The 20,775-nt window shown below is 51.0% G+C and overlaps 2 protein-coding genes across 9 annotated transcripts in view; both read left to right on the top strand.

Moving 5' to 3' along the window:
• The window catches only part of ZFP37 (ZFP37 zinc finger protein), a 308,781-nt gene that overhangs the window by 106,832 nt on the left and 181,174 nt on the right, over positions 1 to 20,775 (top strand). The gene's annotated exons all lie outside the window — the stretch shown is intronic.
• Positions 1 to 20,775, top strand: part of DAB2IP (DAB2 interacting protein) — a 179,898-nt gene that overhangs the window by 56,744 nt on the left and 102,379 nt on the right. For 6 of the 8 annotated variants that reach the window (XM_081150597.1, XM_081150595.1, XM_081150596.1 and 3 more), the window contains exon 1: positions 842 to 1,084. The exons of the other annotated variants lie outside the window; for them this stretch is intronic. In XM_081150597.1, the coding sequence (XP_081006723.1) occupies positions 961 to 1,084 (124 nt within the window). In that variant the 5' untranslated portion in view covers positions 842 to 960. Of the gene's footprint in view, positions 1 to 841; positions 1,085 to 20,775 lie in introns of those variants that run through there. 8 annotated transcript variants of the gene reach the window in all.

The following is a 20,775-nucleotide window of genomic DNA, read 5'->3' as shown; positions in this document are numbered from 1 at the left end:
TGAGCTGGGGAGTGAGTTATGTGGAGAAAACTTTTCAGCAAAATACTGTGGAGCTAGTTGGCACCCTCCCTTCTCCCAGCCTCAGTTTCCTGTCCCAGCAGTAGGGTAGGGGTTGTTCTGCCCTGTCCTCAGTCCTGCCAGAGCTGCTGTAAATGCTCAGTGGGAGAAGACTTCACAGCACCTGTGAGGCTTTATTCAGGGTGGGTCTAGATCAAATGGGGGCAAAACGTTCAGATTTGGCAAAGCCCGGCTGGATACACAGGTGTTCATTATGTTTTCTCTATACACCACAATTTTAATTACATTTAAAAAATGTATCAAACGGGACGGTTTTAAAAATGTAAAGACTAGGCAAGTAGCACGCACGAGGGGAAGCCTTGTAACTTGGCTGGGGCAGGGGCCGGCGGAATGGTGTTTGCGGGTTGGTAGCCTAGAGCGCTTGTGGCAGAGCCTGGCCCAGCCTCATTCGGACCCTCCCTGGAGGTGACCGGCTCGGGAACACAGCGCCCGCCTGGTGCCCCCTGCCCAGAACAGGGGCGCGCACCGGCGGGTGTGCACCGTCTCACCCGCCCGCGGCCGAGTGGGGCGCCCAGTGCGCCCCGAGGTTGGACACTGTTGCTCCGGCGCGGAGGCGGCGGCGGCGACTGTCCTGGGGACCTGCGTGGGGTCCCGGGGCACTCCAGGCAGCCTCGCCCCTCCGACTCCAGGCCGGGATTTCTCCCGCGCTGACTTTTCGGGCCGGTGCCAGGCGGGCCCCGGTCCCCGGCCCCCGCGGCGGGGCCGGCTGCTCCGGGGAGGGCGGGGGCAGGAGGAGGAGTTTGAGCGACTTTGTGGGGCAGCCTCGGCTGGGCGGCCGCACCTGGGCGCGGGGAGACGCCGGGGCGCCCGCCGGGCCGGCGAGCGGCGATGGGGCCCGAGTGAGCGCGCCCAGGCCCGGCCCGGTGCCCGGCGGGCGGCAGCATGTCCGCGGGCGGCAGCGCCAGGAAGAGCACCGGGAGGCCCTCCTACTACTACCGGCTGCTGCGGCGGCCCCGGCTGCAGCGCCAGAGGAGCCGCTCCCGCAGCCGGACCCGGCCCGCCAGGGGTAGGCGCCCCCGACCCCGCCCCCGACCCCTGACTCCAGGCCTCGCTGCCGCCGCTTCACCGCCTGATGCCCTGGGATGCCAGGGACCCTGGGACTCCCTCCTCTGCCCCTGTTGCTGCCCACTTCCTTCTGCTTGATCCCCACTCCCCCAGGCGCTCCCGCATCCCCCCTCCTCAGTGGGGAAACTGAGGCTCTAGTGTCTCCCCGGAGGGCGTGGGTAGGGAAGCAGGATATTGCAGTCCGGGGTTTTCTTTCTTCCATCTCTGACATCTCACCTTCTGCTCCACCGTGCCTCAGTTTACCCAGCAGCTGAGTGGATCTAGGCTTTGCCTCACTTTGCCTTCAGTGCCCTGGCCTCTCAGCTTGGCCCCCCAACCCCACATCCCCTCCCCAGGGACTTAACTGGCGGCTCCACTTCTTGGGTGGAGGGACAGGTGCTTGGACTTCAGGGGACCCTGTCCCCAGGGGCCCTTGGTTTCAAAGGAGCCTAGGGTTGTAGGATTTATCTGGGATCCCTCTCAGTGGGTGGGCGCCATCTCCTTTGAAAAGTTTCTCCCTTTCAAGCCCTGGAGGCTGGACGGGGAGGAGGGGGAGGTTCGAGCAGCATTTTCTTTTTCCAGTAACAGGATCCTCAGCTGGAAACGTGTGTGATTCAGGGGGCTGCCTTCTGGGCCGGCTGGGGGGGAGGTGTACTTCCTTCCACAGCTGGGAGGGAGGCCCCTGGAAGGAGGAGCGCTTAGCAGCAGCCTGGGAGGCCCGAGTCCTGGGCAGAGGCTCTGGCCCACGGTGGTGCCCATGGTGGGAGGGAGGAGGTGGGTTGGTAGCACCCAGCAGGGACCTGGGCGGAGTTTACACTGTCAGGCTGTCTTGGGAGTGGGGAAGCCTGGCACAGTGCCTTACTGGAGAGGTGTTTGAGCAAATCTGTGCTTGGAATCTGGCAGACCTGGGGTCACATCCCCACCCCTCCAGGTGCTGGTTGTGTGGCCTGGGCCCTGTGGTGTTTCCTATGAACCTCAGTTCTCTGGTCACTTTGAGTGTAAATGAAGCAGGTGGGCAGTAAATGCTCATTTGCTTCACCCCAGATTGGAGAAGACTTTTCCCATGGTCAGGGCTGAGCAACAATATACAGGCTTCCTCAGAAAGAAGGTAGTTCCTGAAGTAGTGAGCTCCCCGTGCTTGGAAGGGTTCAGGTTGAGACTGGGAGGTGTGTACAGGTGAGTGCTTGGAGTTCAGTCTTCAAGGGTCTCTCAGGGCCTGTGATCCATCCCCTACCCTTCCCTTTCTTAAAGTGGCCTCCGGCTAGTCTCTTCTTCATTACTTAGTCTGGGAGACTAGAGATCTGGGTTTAAGCATTGTGACTTTGGGCAAGTCACTTCCCTTTTCTGAGTCTTAGTTTCCTGAACTGTAAAAGGGGCTAGCAGTATGCGGAGGATTCCGTGAGAAAACGGGTTCATGCCGTGAGAAATGGTAATTGTAATGCTTGGTCTACCTGGAGTCCTCCTGTACCCACCCTTCTCCTGCTCAGTGCCCTGAATTGCCTTTCCCTCCACTCTTCACCCCAGTGTGGTTCCACCCCTGACCACAGAGGCACCGAGAGGACTGGAAGTCCCCCTCCAGTCAGCTGACTGGGTCAGAGACGGTCAATGTGTCTGGGTATTGCCTGAGCCCCAGCTCCCAGGCCCTGCCTGTGCAGGAGCCCTGAATTTTGTCTTAGCCTTGAAGGAGCTCAAAGCCTGCAGAGAGTAGGGAGGAGACTGTCGCTGATCAGAAGTTACAACTGGGGAAATCTGGGAGACCTTCACAGAAGAGGTGATGTTTGGATTGGGTCTCATAAATTGGAGAGGATTTCCCTTTGCAGAGGGAGTGGTTAAGTCAGATCCTGTTTCAAGCTCCAGCTCTGCACAAAACTATCCTTTGGCCAGTTACCTCTCCAAGCCTCAGTGGCCTCACCTGATAAATGGGGGTAGTGATAGCTGGGTTATTTAAGAAATGAGTGCAAATGTATGGAAAGTTGGAAGTCTGTGCTGCCTGCGACTTAGGCCACAGCTGAGTGTGTACCATTTGTGTCCTTACCCTGGACAGAAGGAACAGCTTATGCAAAGACAGGAAGAAGGAAAATGTCTTAGGTGCTATGGGCAGTTCATCCTGGAGTGGGTGAGGGGCATGGTATGGGGAATAACTGGAACAGTAGCTGAGCCTGAGAAAGGGCCTTGAGTGATGGGGAGGCAGATGGGAGGTGAGACTGCCTGACAATGTGAGCAGTGGAGGCTGGGGGCCTCTCGCCCGCTTGGGTAGGGGATGGTTAGAGCAGCCACTGACCTCCCTCAGCTCTAGCCCCAGATCCCTGATTCTGCCCCTGGGGCCACCCCTCCTGAGGGCAGCACCCCCACCCAGGATGTAACTCATTTTGAGGGAACTACCCCATGGCCTTGAGCCCATCCCTTCTGATCTCAGGTCTCAGTCTCCTCATCTGCATGGGAGCTTGGTCCCATGGTGGTGACATCAGACCCCAGAGGAAGGGGTGGTACCCAGCACCCCAGCCCTGGTCAGGCCTTTGCTCCACACCCATTCTGGCCTCCGCCAATAGCAAGGAAGGACAATGACCGAGAACTCGGGGCGGGTGTGTGTATGTATGCTTGTTCAGAAACAGGAAAGTGCCGGGAAGAGTTGGCTGTCAGTGGGGGCCCACAGCTGGCCTGGCTGGGGAAAGGGTTGTGGCCGGGCTGCCACCTCTGAGGAAGCTCCCTGCCCACTGCCCCCCTCACTGCCCCTCTGGAGTGGTGGAAGGGGGCTCACTGCAGACTTGAGAGTAGGACTTTTTCCCTGGCAGGGCTCCAAGTGAGGGACAGTGTCGGCAGCCCTAAGAAGGGCTCTTCCCTTCTTTGGGCTCCAATTTCCCCATCTGAAAAATGGGCAGAATAGACTTGCTGTTGACAGTGGCCAGAGACAGGGTGGAAACAGTGACTCCTGGATGGTGGGTCATCTGGCCATTTCACATTGTGTTTTGTGTCCCTAAGTCTTCTTGAAGGCTGGGATGGCCCATGGGTTTAAAGGGGTCCTGTCCCCAGTTGAGTGTCACCAGCCAGGGTGCCTTCCCACCAAGGTCAAGAAAATATTTGGCTAATCTGTCTGTGCCCCAGGACTGCTGGGGGAAATGCAAGTTTTCCTCTCACTCTGGATAAAGTCTGGCCCATTCATTCAGCAAGCATACATGTTGCGAGCACCTACTGTGTGCTGGGCTCTAGCCTGGGCACTGGGGGTACATGGGGGTGAATGGCCCCGTGCTCCCAGCTGTTGCCAAGCCCCAGTCTGTTGGGACAGCTGGCTTGTTGAGGCGACCTGGGCACAGAGCACTTTTTAGGGTTCAGAGCAATGGCTAGTGGGAGATAGGGGCTCAGTTCCCAGCTCAGCCACAAGCTCGTTGTGTGACTTTGGGCACATCCCAGGACCTCAGTTTCTCTATCTGTCAGGTGGGGCTAATAGGGAGGATCTTGGAATGCCGTACCCACGCTCACGGGAGGTTTTGATTCTTCAGGCCGTCATCTGAATGTTCCCAGGGATCCAGCTACGTGCCAAGCCTGTCTGGGTGCTCGGGACTTGGTGAATGTTTTCTCCTGAGACAGTCAGTTCCCCTGCTGCGCCCATCCAGACCTCCATTGCGTGGCCCTGTGTCTTGGCTGCTGTGTGGGCCCCTCCTCCTTTCCACCTGGGCCTATTTCCTTTCAGGATCTGCCGGAGTCTGTTTGTGGGGTCTTAAGAGGGGATTCCCAGGAGCGCCCCAGCACTCTGAGGAATGCAGGCAGGAGGGCTTCACAAAGGTTGCCGGGAGGACTGGCCTCTTGAGATGGTGGTCCCTGCTCGGGGCTTAGCACTTGGCAGTTGAGTGACCTAATCTCTGGGGTCCAGATGGGGACACTGAGGCACAGAGGGGCCACCATCACAGAGTGGGGTATGGAATCTAGGGCTGCTGGCTCCCAGGAAGATGGTGATATGGTTGGGAAGGGTGCTGGCTTGACAAGCTGCTTTCCAAGTGGTAACAATGCTTAGGGAAGGGCCTGCCTGCCACCAGAGGGAAGGGCTGAGCTGGGATCTCTGAGCTTCTTTGAAACCTGCTGAGTGGCCCCTGGGCAACAGCTCAGACCCTGAGGGCTGGACAAGCCTGAGCATAGCCCCGAGGGTGAGGGCTGGTTGTGTCTCGTGGCCCCACAGTCTTTAAATGTGCACCCAAGGGCCCAATGCCTGGCTCTCTGTCCCTAACTTGAATGTGCCCCTGAAATTGTACATACACCTTTTTTCGCCTTTTCTCTTCCTCTGTCCCTGCTGAGACACAGTCCCTCCTTTTGGGGCTTGACCCCAGTTTCTCCAGGCCCTCCTCACCTTTAGGTATCTCAGAGACTGGGAAGCTCACTGCTCCTATATGGCACTTAATAAAGGTAAAAATGGCTTCTCCGCTGAGGGCTGCTCAGTGCCTGGGAGTGAGCTTAACTCTACACCTGCCTTACCTCATTTAATGCTCACAACAACCCTGGGAGATGGATTGACATTATTCTTACTTTGTAAATGAGGAAACGATGTCCAGAGAGTGGGAGACTTGTCCAACATATAGCTCAGACAGTGAAGCCCAGAGCTGCCCGACTCCAGATCCTGAGAGTGTAAATGCACCACCTCATTGTCCAGATCTTTCTGCAGATACGACTTAGCTTAAATAAGGCCATCTCCTGCTCCTGTCTTATTGGCATAGCCAGTGACTTGACCACCATCTCCCACAATCCTGGCCATAACTCAGGAGGAAGGCAGGGGAATGACCTTGTTGGCATCAGTGTGGGGGTCAGTCCTGCCTGTCTGGACTGACTCCGGTGATCCCCCAGGCCCAGTCTCTTCCAGGACCCCCACCCTTGTATCCTGCTGTCAGTCATGTCTGCCTACCAAGTGTGTTCCCTGGGCAGGTTTCAGGCCTTACAGGCTCAGCCCTGTTTCTCCATCAAGTCTCTTTGTGCTGATAGTTCAGCGTTCCCTGGTATGAAGTCCCTGGAAATGGGCATCCAACCGGAGACCCACTTCCCAGAGCTATCGAGGTCCTAGGTGGAGGCCAGAGACTCCAGTTCATCTGCTGAATGTTGGCCTCTTGGCCTTTGTGTTTGCTTCTGGCCCATCTTCATCACATTTAATTATAAGGAAGGTCATAGCTTCCTCTTACCTACCTGAACGTGTGCCAGGCTCTGTGCCAAGAGCTTCACCTGATTATCTCATATTGAATTTTAACTTTCCAACCTTCTCAGGAGGTACGGGTCATTATCATCAGTTTCCTTTGCCAGGTGACCGAACAGCTCAGGGTGGTCAAGTCGCTCGTTGTCGAGGCCAGATTCGGACTGAGGCCAGTAGACTCCGAAGTTGACACTTTGGACCATGTATAGAAGCCCAGAGGACTGGACGGGCCCAGAGTGTGCCCTTGATCTCAGTGGGTCATGTTTAGCGTCCTGATTCCCGGGTGCTCTATCTCTGCCCCATTGCATCTGTAATTACTGAAACCAGGTGGTACAGGGAGGGATCGGAGCCTGCTTTGCTTGGCTGCTGACGGAGGAGGTTGGAGAGATTGTCCTGTGCCCTCTTGTAGCTCAGCTCAGCACTGGGAGCCACCGATTCCCCTTGACAACTGGGGAAACCGAGGCCCATGGAGCCAAGGCCATTTGCCCAAGGTCATGTATAGATGTCAATGAGAGACCCAGGTCTGGAGTCCAGATGCCTCTGCATCCTACTTCAGTGTTGGTTTTGTTTGGTGCTTTCCCTAAGATTAGCCCAGCTAGGAAACTGAGGCAGCTGGGCTCCTTGTTGGGTCTTTTGGGTGGGGGAGGCTCCTGTGTAACTGGACACAAATGTGCTCACATCCCAGACCACATACGTGTTTCACTTAGAAATGACACGAAGCCTTTTGACTATTTTTAACAAAAAGGAACGAATGGCTATGATACTTCCCCTGCACCTTCCTCTCGAGGCCACTTGGTTAAATGTCAGGAAAGGGAGAGTATTTCCTGGTCAGGAACATTCAGAGCTTGCTGGGAGCTGGAGTTTTGTTTTCTGTGAAGTAGGCGTTTGGGGAGTCAGTGCCCCCCTCCGCTGTTCCCTGAGAAGGTTGGCTTTGACAGCTGCTGGGAGGAAGGATTTGAGAATGAGCAGCCGAGATGCCCTCGTGTGGAGTGGCAGGGTGGCTATTTTTAGCCACCCCGAGCCCATAGAAGCATTTCAGCATTTGTTCAATATTTAATTATCCATCTGAAATTGGCCCACGTGGCCTTGAATTTGGGAGTGGCTCTCTATGCTGCAATTTCCTCTGATTGCATAAATAAGGAAGCAGGGGCAATCTCAATAGCCCTCCAAATAATAATCATGAGAGAAAAAAAAAAAGTCCACACGGTCCTCAGAAAAGACAGGCTTGGTTCTGCAGTCTAGACAGACCTGTACGTTAGCCGACTAGACGAGCCTGCGAGGACGCCCATCGCACCCTTGGAAGTGCAGCCGTGCTTGGCCTATGAGCCCCAGACTCCACGGCTGCCTGGCTTTTATTTGGGAGCCCCCCCCCGCCCCATCGCCAGGTTCCCGTGTTGGCTTTGACAGCTGCTGTACCGAGAGGAGGTCTGGGGATTTTGCTTTCGGGAGTCTTGTTAGCTTTTACTTCCGTCCTCTCTTCCTCCTGACAGGCAGGAGAGCACCGTCGGCATCTGGGCTGTGTTACTTCTTTTTTCTTGGCCCTTGGAGGTGATGTGTTGACACGGCTGTGAAATGAAAAAGGCAGAGGCAGGCAGGAGGATGTGGCTGTGAGGCTCTGCCCCCTCCCGAGTCCCTGGAGGAAGCAGGAGCAGAGGGGAGGGGAAGAGAGAGTGGGCCAGAGGGAGCCTGGCAGCGGGGACATGGGGCTGCTTCTTAGTGTCCCTCTTGGCTCAGGGATTTGTAGAGCTTGGATTTGGAGATTGGAAACCAATAAACTGGCAATCTGGAATAGTCTTAGGAAAAAGTGGCTCAGGAGGGTGGCCAGGTGAATCCTGACTGCACCATAAATACTGCGTGACCTCAGACGAGTCACTAAACATCCCTAGGCTCAGAAACACTCCTAACAAATACATGTGCCTGAGCATAAGCTATCATTAGAGGCCCGGCTAATTGTCATTATCTGTTCATCTAAAGCCTGAGGGGTTAATTGCAGCTCTATTAGGGCTGATCTAGAAGTAAAATGTGATGCCTGTGGGGATCAGAACCTTCCAGATGGTTCCTTGGCATCTCTTTCCCTCAGGGGCTGCTACAAGTGTCACTTGTACTTACTAAGAGCAGCAGAGCTTTAGTGAAGCCACCTGTTTGCAAGTCCTGTGCCAGGGGCGGCCCTGGAGGATATGGTCAGCCTCCGCCCTCAGGGAGTCCTGTAATCAGGTTAGCAGATGGTGTGACTGGAATGGGAGGCAGGGCCTTGAATGGTGAGCCAAGAAGGTGGAACTCCCCCTGTCGGATCACAGGGAATCAAAGGAAGGATTTTGGAAATAACAGTCATTGTAATCACAACTTCGGTTTTTTGAGGACTTACACAGTGCCAGGTGCTCTGCTAAGTCCTTTACACGCATCATTTCATCGATCCTCATTCTCACAGATAGCGGCTCCATTTTGCAAATGAGAAAACTGAGGCCCAGAATGGTTCAGTGACTTGCTCAGCATCACCCAGCTGCTGAGCAGCAGAGTCCAGGATGTTTGAGCCTCCTCACTGTACTTAACAGAGCTGTGACTTAGGTGAATGACTTTCAGCAAGCAGCGAGCCACACTGGTGTGGTGCATGGAGTAGGGAGGGTGAGAGAGTAGGCACCAGGGATCACAGGTGACGATGTTGGCTGTCCAGGTGCAAGGGACATGGGTCTGAGCTGGGAAACGGAGAGAAACACCAGAGCAGTTTTGGGTAGTGGGGGCCTGTGAGGCAATGGGCCTGTGAGGAAGTATCCCCGAGGACCCAGAGATGACACAGGGTTTGGAGACCCGGCCAGGTGCTTCCTGGGGAATCCTGAAGGAATCTAGCAGGTGTGGGGTCCGAGGAGGCAGAGGGCAGGCAGGTTGAGAAGAGCTGACAAGTTTAGAGGATGTGAGACTTGGGAGAGGCCGCCACCCATCTCAGAGTCAGTGCCAGGGGGAGGGGGGCACGGAGGTGGGACGACTGGCACATTGTCTTCCTGACCAGTCGCAAAATGAGAATAGTAAGGCCAGTGTGGTGACATTCCCCTGACTCTGGGTGCATTTGGGGATTATTTCTAGCCTTCTTCCTTCCTTTCTTGAATTTTTTGAAAATTATAAAATAGTGGAAAGTATAAAAAATACAGAAAGTAATAGTGCAGACACCCTTGCACTCACCTCTTAGGTTTAACAAATGTTAACATGTCATACTTCTCTTTTCTTTTATTCTTAGAAATAAAATGATTCAGGTATAGCAGGGGCCGGCAAAGTGCAGCCCATGGGCCAAATCCACCTGCCACCTGTTTTGTATGACCTGCGAGCTAAGAGTAGCTTTTACATTTCTCGAGGATTGAAACAAAAATCGAAGGAGGAATAATATTTTATAGCGTGAATATGATATGACATTCACATTTTAGTGTCCATAAATAAAGTTTTATTGAACACAGGCATGCTTGTTCATTTACATGTTGTCTGTGGCTGCTTTCAGGATATATCACCAGAATTGAGCAGTTGAAGCCTAAGATATTAACTCTCTGGCCCTTTATGGAAAAAAAGCCTCCCACACTCTCTGCAGGGGTGACCAGCCTCCTGAAGGTGGTGTGTGTCCCGCCCACACGTGCTTTTATACTTTACTGCATATGCAAGTGCCTCACAGTCTGTGGTGCACAGAGAGGAACTGCGCACAGCAGAGAGGAGCAAACACATGTCTGCACCCTGGGACCTCCTTACTTTCCAAAATTCTGGCAGCACAGAATAATGCCAGCTCTCCGCTGGCCCCAGCGCAGGCCCTGTGGCTGCAGAAGGAAGAGCGGCAGGGGAAAACTCTGGAACAGAACCGAGGAAGGTGACGACGCTAAAGCTTCTAGAGATCCTCAGAAAGCAAAGGAGGAAAAAGAGACTCGGGGATGAGAGAAGCCTTCAGACCACTTAATTGATCCTTGGAGTGACCAGGAAACCCGGGGTTTTCTGGAAGGCTGGGGATTCCTTGAAAGTGGGGTGCATGTCAGGGCGAGGAGTGGGAAGTGCGGACTCTGAGAGGCACTCGGTAAGGGCTTCGGTAGAGGGGAGTAAAGAAGAGCTGGTACGGCCTGGCCGGGCGTGGCTCAGTGGTTAAGCGTCGACCTAGGATCCAGGCGATCAGGGTTTGATTCCCGGTCAGGGCACATGCTTGGGTTGCGGGCTCGATCCCCAGTCAGGGGCGTTCAGGAGGCTCAGTGACTCTCTCATCATTGATGTTTCTCTCTCTCTCTGCCTCTCCTTTCCTCTCTCTCAATAAAGATATATTTTAAAAAATAAAAAAAAAAATAAAGAAGAGCTGGTACTGAGGCTGAAGAGTCTGCAGGACTTACAGCCGTGGCCAGCCCGGGGCCAGGGAGCGAACCCCTGCGCTGCCGTTTGGAGAGGCCTGCACGGGGTCCTGGGACGGAACTGGGGGAACGCATCTCCTTGGCTGTTCCCTCCCCTCCCTGCCCGACGGCCAGCAGCCTGACCTCTCCGCGTACTCTCTGAGGAGCTGCTGAACACTCTCCATTGAGGGTTCTCAGGCCACGCAGACCCCAGCCTTGTGTGATCATCTCCATGCCTCTCTCCAGCAGACCCCACCCCCAGCAACAGTGGGCAACCTCCGCTGACTCTGACCCACATCCTGAATTTAGAGATAATTTGAACTCTGAGCCAGTTCCATTCGAGAGACAACGGGAATTGAAGTTCCTACCCTTTCCCACACCCAACATCATGGAATCAAAACACGAGGTACCAAGTGAGGCATCTTTTTCTGCCCATTAGCCAGGCCAGGCTGGGGTGGGGCCTGGAAATGTAGGGAGAAGCCAAAGGCAGGAAGGAATCTCAGATTCCTGGGTGACTTGGGCCCCGTTGTCCTCTCTCTGGTCGCCACACAGAGGTTCCTTTCTCATCTCGGGGCAGTCCCTAGATTTAGAGGTCACCGGGCTCCAGTCCCGCCTCTGTGTTTCCTAGCTGTTCAGTCGTGTTTTTTTCAGGCTTGATGTTTCTGAACCTCAGTTTCTTCCTGTTAAAGTTGGAACTGATGTTTCTTACTTCAGGAGTCAGCTTTAGGGTAAAAATATGCGTAGATGGTACAGTCACTGTTCCTCTTAGATCTGTTTCTCCACGTTTTCTGGTGCTCCATTAAAAAAAAAAAATTTGATCTCAGAGAGAGGAAGGGAGGGAGGAGAGAGAGAGAAACATTGAACGATTGCCTCCGGCATGCGTCCTGACTGGGGATAGAACCCGAAACCTAGGTATGTGTCCTGCTGGGGAATCGAACCACCACCTTCTGGAGTACGGGACTATGCTCCAACCAACCAAGCCACACTGGCCAGGCCTGGTGGTTCATTTTTATTACATACAGAAATCCAATTGTTTTAGCACTATTTGTGAAAAAACTATCTTTTCCACCATCAATTGACTTTGCACTTTTTTCCAAAAATCAATTGACCATATCTGTCTGGGACTATTTCTGCACTCTCTTCTGTTCCATTGATCTGTATGTCCATCCTTAAGCCAAAACCATGCTACCTTGATTACTTCAGCTATATTTCAGGATTATAAAGTATGTCTTGAAACCAAGTAATAGAAGTCCCTCAACCTCTTTCTTCTTTCTCCAGATTGTTTGGCTATTCTAGGTCCTTCGCTTTGCTATCTAAATTTAAAATTGAGCTTGTCAGTGTCTTCAAAAAGCCTGCTAGGATTTTGACTGCAATTGCAGTGAATTTATAGATCAGTTTGGGGGAGAAATGCCATCTTAACAATACTGAGGCTTCCCAAATGTGGTGTATATCTCCATTTATTGAGATTTTCTTCAATGTCTCTCAGCAATATTTTTTAAGTTATTAGTTTTATACTCATTTTGTTAAATTTATTCCTAAGAATTTTTGATGCCCTCTGTTAATTACTGTGAGGGGTGGAGATTTTACCTTACTTGCAAGCCAACAACCTAACCTGGTAGAGTTTCATTGGTGCTGGAAGAAGACACGAGATTCCTGGGTCAAAGACAAAGGACTCTTGGCTCGTGGCACAGCAGGTAGCATGAGCTTCATGTTTGCATTGATTCCCTTTCCCCCCAAGTTCCTAGGGCACTCTCAGATGATCTACCCTAGAACATAAAATGATCTGCTGTGTTGTTTTTCCAAATTACAACTTCATGTCCCTTACTGGATCCGATATATAATCTATGGGTCAGCTGTTCCTCAGGCTAAAAATTACACCAGGAACTGAAATTCAGCTTGCTTTAGTATTAAATCATTAACTTAGAAACTTGGAGATAATTTAAAATTTGAATTCCAAGTTGTCAAATACAGAAAGGTAAAGAGAGTTTAAAGTTATATGTAAAAATCAATATATACATACTTAAAACCTATGCTCATTTTAATTTGTTGGAAAAATAAGTCTGTTATACAGTTATGTTTTAATTTAATAATTCAGCTTTGGCACAAAAGTGCAGAACATTAAGTACTAAGGTGGAATTTTGGGGCAAAAAGAAATGGTTTATATTTTCTGAATGAATGAAAAATAGGATGAATTTAATAATACATATGGATATTAGGTTTTGATCATCATGGTTCCCCCTGGAGTGCTATCATTATGACTTATATACTCTAAAGAAGTGTTATTGATGTAATCAGCATCTGTTCGAAGGATAAATACACAGGGTGCTGAGTGAGTATTAAAAGATGAAATGTTCTTTATGTACAGACATGAAAACATCTATTATGACATAACCAACAAAGGTACCATATACTTTTGTGGCTTTCAAGTATATGTGGTTATCACATATATCATTTGATAATGAATTCATTGTGGAGAAGGAAAGAAGTTTTTATTATATATAGTGATGGATGTTACATTTCTAAGAAGAACCTCAGCTCCTTGTCTACGGCAGCTATAGATCTGGAGCAGGAGAGGTGAGAGACCTCAAGAGTGCACAGTCCTAAATCGGCCAATGATCTGATATCGCTCTCTCTCTATCTTTACTTAATGTAATTGGAATAAGTTGTGCTTTCATGAGTGAGTGTATTGGTTCCCTATTGCCACTGTCAAATTTAGGGTCTTAAAATAACATGGATTTATTATCTGACAGTGTGGAGGTCAGAAATCTGAAGTCAGTTTTTCTGGGCTAGAATCAAGGCGTTTGCTGGACTACGTTCCTCCTGGAGGTTCTGGGGAGAATAAATTTCCTTGCCTTTTCCAGTTTCTAGAATCTGCTCATGTTCCTTGACCTGTGGCCCCATATCATTCCCACCTCTGCCTCCATCACCACGCCTCCTTCTCTGTCTTCCTTGACCCTCCCACCTCCCTCTTAGGAGGACCCTTGTGATTACATTGGACCCACCTAGATAATCTAGGGTGATCTCCCCATCTCCAGATGCTTAATTTAACCACATCTGCCATATGAGGAAACATACTCACAGGTTGTAGGGGTCAGGACATGAGCTCTTTAGGGGCCATTATTCTGCCTACTTCAGGGGGGTAACATTTAGCAACCTCTAAGGAACACCTCTCCTCACTCTCCCAAAGATGCATGACCAGAGGCTGAACTGGAATGTGTACAACGGGAGCGGGAGACCTATGAACTTACCAATGCAATATTTTGGCAAAGTCACTATTTGGCTAACTGTTGGGAGCAGGTAAGAACAGTACAGATGTGCTTCATTCACACACACACACACACACACACACACACACACACACACACACACTCTGATCCACACAGAGGCATCAGCTGAACTGCTGGGTCTGGAAAGTCCTAACAACCTGAAGACTCCATGGCTTGTTGCCATGGCGATTTTGCCTTTGGCTCGTCCTAAATTTCACCTGGCCACTGGCGAGGTTGGGGGCTATCATGTCCCTTTACCCGCAAGTTTGTGTCTAAGTCCCCTTTGTGGCCTTTCCTGATCCACTTTTGCTGTCCGGTCACTTGGGCTGCTGTTGATTTTGATGCCATTTATTTTGTTTTTCCTCTTGTTTCTTTTCCTTTTCCCTTCTCAGATATATTCGGAGGGCACACTTTGTACCGAATCATTATACCACCTATTTGTACTTTAATTTTACTATTGGTTTTGGGAAATCTGAATTATTCTTCATTCAGTAAATGGCACCACCATCTGTTCCCACCTGTAGCCTGTCCCGTTCTCCAAAGAGAACCTCCGGTAACAAGGTGTGAGTGCCGTTCATGATCCTCTTCTAAGCGCACACACCTGCAGGCAGCAGGTAAAACATCGTATTAGTTTAATGACGTAAACAGCAAACACGTTTCAGCCTGGAGAGTCCAGGGTAAGCCTTGGCGGGGGATTTTATATTCCTGTGCCTCTCACCTCTGGACGGCTGGCCACTCTCCACGCAGGTAACACTGGATACCAGTACATTTATGCAACTAGTTTCTCGGGATGGAAATCTCAATTGTTTACACACAGATATGATTCCACCTAGTTCAAGAGGCTATTTATTAACCTTTTATTTTGAAATTATTTCAGACATATAGGCAGCTGCAAAAACAGAGAGAGGTTCCCATGTGCCCTTCATCCAGATTTCCTGTAATTATAGTACATATCTTCCAGTGTCGATGCCCTGCAGACAGAGACCCACCAGGAACACTCCTCTAGTTCAACAAGTCAGATTTATTACTCATTGCAGCAAAGGAGACCACACACCATGGGGAACCGCGGGGCACCTCAGTCGGAGTGTGGTAGAAAGAACCTACTATAGGACTGGGGCTTTGGTTGGGTGATTTTGGGGAAGTCTGAGGAAGTGGGTCTCACACTAGATTGGCTGCTGTCAGAAAGGGGGCAGTTGTGTGATGGGTTATCTCAGATCTTGTCTAGGGAGAGGAGGCAGGCTTGAGGATAGAGCTGCCATTGGTGAATCAGCTGCAGTTACTCATTTGAGCCAAGGGTGGGAGATGTTTGGGATTTTGTGGATGGCACAGTGACCTGGCTTCTGTTGCGTAGACAAAATTATGCAGTGGCCTTGTTTTGTATCTCACTTGATCATGGCGACCTTGCCTGAGGTTGGTAGCCTGTGAGGTTGTTTATGTCCAACAGGAGACTAACAGGGCAGAGCTGCGAATGCCAGGCCAGCTTCCGGATGTCAGGGGCTACTCTTCTCCCTTCTTTCTCACCTTTTCTGCATATTGACCTTTACTAGGTCATTTTATATTGTGTAGATTCATGTAACTACCACCATAATCAAGATATAAGACTTTTTCACTGTAAAGATCTCTGCGGTGCTGCTCTTCTGTAGTTACACCAACCTGCTTGCTGCCCACCACCCCTGACAATCACTAATCTGTTGTTCATCTCTAAAACTATCATATCGGGAATGCCATGTAAATGAAATTATACACGGTGTGACCTTTTGACATTGGCTTTTATCCCTTAGCACAATGTCCTTGTGGTCCACCCAGGTTATTGCACATAGCAATAGTGCATTTCATCTTCATTGCTGAGTGTTCCATGGTATGTGTTAGCTTCTTATTGCTGCTGTAACAAACTAAAGCTTGGCAGCTTAAACAACACAGATTTGTCATCTTACCATGCAGTCTGACTGGGTCTCACAGGACTGAAATCAAGATGTTAGCAGGCTCTGTTCCTTTCTGAAGGCTCTAGGGGGAAAATCCATTCCATTGCCTATTCCTTGTTGGCAGAATTCAGTTCCATTGTGGTTGTAGGACTGAGGTCTCCGTTTTCTTGCTGGTTGTCAGCTGAGGTTGTTCCCAGTTTCTAGACAGAGGTCACCCACATTTCTTGGCTTGTGACCCTCTTCTTCCACCCTTCCTGTCCTGCTTAGACTCTCTCCTGCCTCTTCATCATCGCACCTTTCCAACTCATCTTTCTCCCTTCCTTTTCCACATTTAAGATTATTCCCGCCTTGGCCGGTTTGGCTCAATCGTTAGAGTGTCAACTTGAGGACCGAAGGGACCTGGGTTCGATTCCTGGTGAAGAGCACGTATCTCGGTTGCAGGCTTGATCTCTGGCCCTGGTCGGGGTGTGGGTGGGAGGCAACCAATCCATGTGTCTGCCACATTGATGTTTCTCTCTCTCTGTTCTTCCCTCTTCCTTCCCCTCCACTCTCTCTAAAAAAATCAGTGGAAAAAATATCCTCAGGTGAGGATTTAAAAAAAAATAATATTTTTCCTGTCTGGATAGTCCAGGATAAACTCCTATCTCTAAGCCCTTAATCGTAATTACATCTGTAAAGTCCCTTTTGGCATGTAAAGTAACAAAGTCACAGGTTCTGGGAATTAGGGGTGAACTTCTTTGGGGGGCCATTATTCTGCCTCACACATGATGGATGTACCACAGTTTGTTTAACCACTCACCTATTGAAGGACATTTTAGTTGTTTTCAGTTTGGGGCTATTACAAATAAAGCTGCCATGAACATTCTTATAAAAAAAAGTATATAATTGAATTGCACTGCTTCCTTTTGAAACTTACTTTTTTCATTCAGCCTCATATTTCTGAGTTTTATGCATGTTGATCTTATAGAATGGGGTCCTTTGTAGCGCCGGTGTTCCGTTGCAGTTCTGAACAGTGTCCCCTGGAGTTCCCTCTTCCTTGCTGTATAGTATTCCTCCGAGTGATTGCCCCAAGGTGCAGTCATCCATTCCCCTATTGGGGAAGTAACATTTTGGTTACTTCCAACACATTGCTACTATGAACAGTACTGCAGTAGACATCTTTGTGCAGATCTCCATGTGCAAGGATGAAGCCGTTTTCTAGACTGCACATGTAGGAGGGAAATTTCTGGTTCCAGAGTCGGTGTGTGTGTCCGTTTCAACTAGCTGTCATCTAATTGTTCTCCAAACTCTTTTCACTTTGCCACCAATGATGAAAGATTGTCCTACATTCCTGTCTACATTTGGGGTCAGTGTTCTTTTTCATTTTTGCCTGTCTAGAAGGTGTGCAGTGGTACCTGGTCGTATTAATTTGCATTTTCCTGACCACTGTTGAGGCCCGGCACACACGTGCACCTCTTCTTTCTATCCTTGTGCTGGCTTTTCTCCTGACTCCAGTCTTAGAAGCTGCTGCTTCTACCTGTGTTTAAGCAGTAAGATCTGGGCATTGCAACCTGACAACTAAAATTTGGTGTCTTGTCTGAAATTATAGGATGTTCCTCAGGCCTCCATGTTTCCATGGGAACAAGTAACAGTCATCCTTCATGATTAGGTGGTATCCATGGCAACCAAGCCAGCAGCATTTGAATGAAACGGATTTTATTTTATTTATTTTTTGCAAACACATGAAGGTTAAAATGCATTTCTCTGGCTGTGGTTTCCAAGAATAGGAAGGCAGCTTGGCCTTCGGGGTACAACGGAGACTCCTTTGACCTTATCGTGGAAACGGGGTCCAGGATCAGCTGGTTCTGTGGCCTGATTTTGCAGACTGAAGCCTGGGAGGTCAGGTGGAGGTCACATAGTGAGTCTGAGCTGAGGGCAGACTCCTCGACCTATGCTCTGGTGTCTCAGGAAGAGTAGGAGGTCGGCGGTTCTCCCTTCCTGGGCTCTGTCCCTGGGGATGCCACCTTCATGTTGTACCATCTGTGTTGCTTAGACCTCAGGGGCATGAGGCCCAAGCCTCTCTGTGTCTGCTTCCCCAAATTAGAAAAGACATATTGCTGAATCAAAGGCCAAAGCCAACTGTGTTTTTTCAAGGACTTGGGCTAAATCCCTGGAGGCAGAGTTAGGACTCGGGTCAACTTTCTGTCTTCTTTGCCAGTGTAAAATAAAGAAGGTTTTGTTTTTGATTTGGTAGTGAGGAATAGAGATGGTCACTGCTCTCACTCCCTGACTCGCTGCATTGCTGAGAAATCGAGAGCTCAGAGACAGAAAGGGACTGGCCTGGAGTCACATAGCAGTGTCAGGGTTGAATCCTGCCTCCCAGTCCAGCCTTGGGCTTCTCCCCCACTCCTGGCTCCAGGCACCCTCAGCCTTCTCTGAGGCCGAAATGTGGGTTTGGGGAGTCAGTTTAAGGGGATTTCAGCATATACTCTTACTTCCTACTGGAGGATTTTTAGAGGAAGTCACTTGACTCGCAGAACCTCAGTTTCCTCATCTGGAAAACGGAGCTAACTATAGCTGTCAAGTTGTCATGTGGAGACTATTTGAAAGGGTCTAGAACTTGAATTCTCAGTGGGGGCAATATTGACCCCGAGGGGGCAAAAAATTGGTTCTTGGAGGGGGGTGCGTGTGACAAAAATCTCACTCCGTTTCTGTATAAAGCCCAATATGTGTACAATGCATGAAAGAGACTTACTGTGTATGTGGTATTAAATTTTTATGGGGGGAGCCCTGGCCAGTGTTTCTCAGTGGTTGGAGCATTGGCCCTCGTACCAAGGGTTGCGGGGTTGGTTCTCGGTCAAGGGTATATACCTGGGTTGCAGGTTCGATCCCCGAACCCAGTTGCAGGAGGCAACCAATTGATGTGTCTCTACATCGGGTTCTCTCTCTTTTCCCCACTCTCTCTCCCTCCCTTCCATTCCCTCTAAAAAAAAAAAAAAATCAAAGGAAAAAATATCCTCTGGTGAGGATATTTATATCACCAAATAAATAAATAAATAAAATTTTATGGGGGGAAAACTAGGAAAATATCTCTAAAAAGACTCCTTAGGAGGAAAGGTAATGAATAAAAGGTAGGGAAATGCTGGCCCAGAACCCAGGGACCCCTGAGGTTATGATTACGAACTTTGTGGTTAGAGCTTGTAGCAGGCTTAGGGAAGCTCTTTGGGGTGTCGGGTTGGGAGAGAGCCTGGCTGCACCCAGGCTCTGCCTCTAATGTTCAGTGGGACCGTGTCACAGCTTCTCTCCGGGCCTGGTTTCCCGTCCAGACGGAGAGGAGGCTCTGTTAGCTGCACGAGTGGGGACTGGTTGCTTCTCAGCCGCTGAGATGTCGCCTGGCGGATCAGTGGGGGTCCAGCAGGAAGCAGATGGCACTTACACTAGGATGATTTGAGGCGTGGGCGGGTGTGGGGAACCGTGAAGAGGAGTGCAGGACCCCAGAGCTAGGGACAGCAGGGCTGATGCACTGAGGCCTAAGGGAAGGGAGGGCCCAGGAGACGGGTCATTGATAGTAGCTGGGACATCAGTGGAGGGAGGCAGCCAGCCCAGGCAACTCTCCTGCGTCCTCTGATCTCCCGCCAGGGTTTCCCATTGGCTAAACAGACCCCATGAAGCTGGGTTGGTGTGGTCTACACAGGTCAGCAGCCCCCTGGAGCAGAAGGCAGGGTGGAGAAGGGAGCTGGAGCCAAGTGGAAGCCACCTGGAAAGGGACCAGGACGCTCCTTCCGTTTGCTCTGGAGTGCAGGTCCTGCCCCGGCTATCCTGTCCTGCCCTGTGGCCTCGCAGCCTTTCTACCTTTTGATGTAGATGGGTGCAGCCAGGGCTTCTGAATGGAAGTTTAAGGCCTTTTTGGGAGCACCCGAGACGATCCTTGCTGTAGACCTGTTGGGTTAGGGGCTCATGGACAAGTTCCTCTCCTCTGGTCTCAGCTTCCTCATCGGTAGGATGGGTGGTGGGACCAGGCCACCTCTGAGAAGCCAGGAAGCGGAGGCGGTGCTCTGCGCTGGTTGTGGGGAACATCGAACTTGGTCTCAGAGGAGAGGCGGCCTTGCTGGGCTCCCTGCGTCCTACCAGGTGACTCCTTGTGTCTCTTGGCTAGAGCCATGATGACCTGCCTGCCCAGGATGGGGCCGTGAGGCCTTGAGTGTGTGTGTGTGTGTGTGTGTGTGTGTGTTGGTGGAAGGAGGGTAGTGTGGCCAGGTGTGTGAGTGTGTGTGTGTGGGCAGAAGGAGGGTCACTCCCGGGAGCCTTCTGGAAGCTCAGCACAGTGCTTCACACATGGGTAGGACACAGTGCTTATGGAGGTGGCCAACGTAGGGTGCTGGGGGTGGAGGAGAGGTAAAGGCAGACTTGTGTGTAGGAAGAGATTTCCTAGGGAAACACCAGGAACAGTGGGTGTTCCCTAAAATGAGACTAGCGGGAATCCTGGAGGAGGCATAAGGGAGGGTCTAAACAGGGAGCACACAAGAGACGCAGTCACCAGGCGGTGAGTCCACATCCAGACCTGGCATCAACCCCTGTCCCAGGCCTGCCTGCTGGTGCCCTGGGCCTGAACCTGCCCCTGCCCGCAGCCCATGTCCCCTAGGCCCAAGGTGGCTTTGTCTGCTTGGCCATTGCCAGAGCTCAGCTGGAGCCTGTCCTGTTGGGGTGAGGGGCTCAGTTCTCTCCTCCCACGCTTCTGAGGCCTCGCATCCAGTTGGCAGCAAGGAGGGAATGGACGGGAAAGTGCGGCCATTGCCCGCAATGGCCCATTCTGCCTCTGGGAAAGCTGCTCCTCGTCACCTGTCCTGTGTATGTGCACCGTCCACACATGGGCGTATACCTGGGGGGAGGGGGCTCTGAGCCGGTACACGGAGCTTCTGCGTGGATATGAGTGTGTGAGTGCGTTTGCTACGAATGCATCTCTGACTGCATCTTTG

This window comes from Miniopterus schreibersii (genome assembly GCF_964146895.1).
Source record: "Miniopterus schreibersii genome assembly, chromosome: 11".
Lineage (NCBI taxonomy): Eukaryota > Metazoa > Chordata > Mammalia > Chiroptera > Miniopteridae > Miniopterus > Miniopterus schreibersii.
The sequence above is the reverse complement of the archived record's forward strand: the minus strand, read 5'-3'. Positions and strand labels throughout refer to the sequence as shown.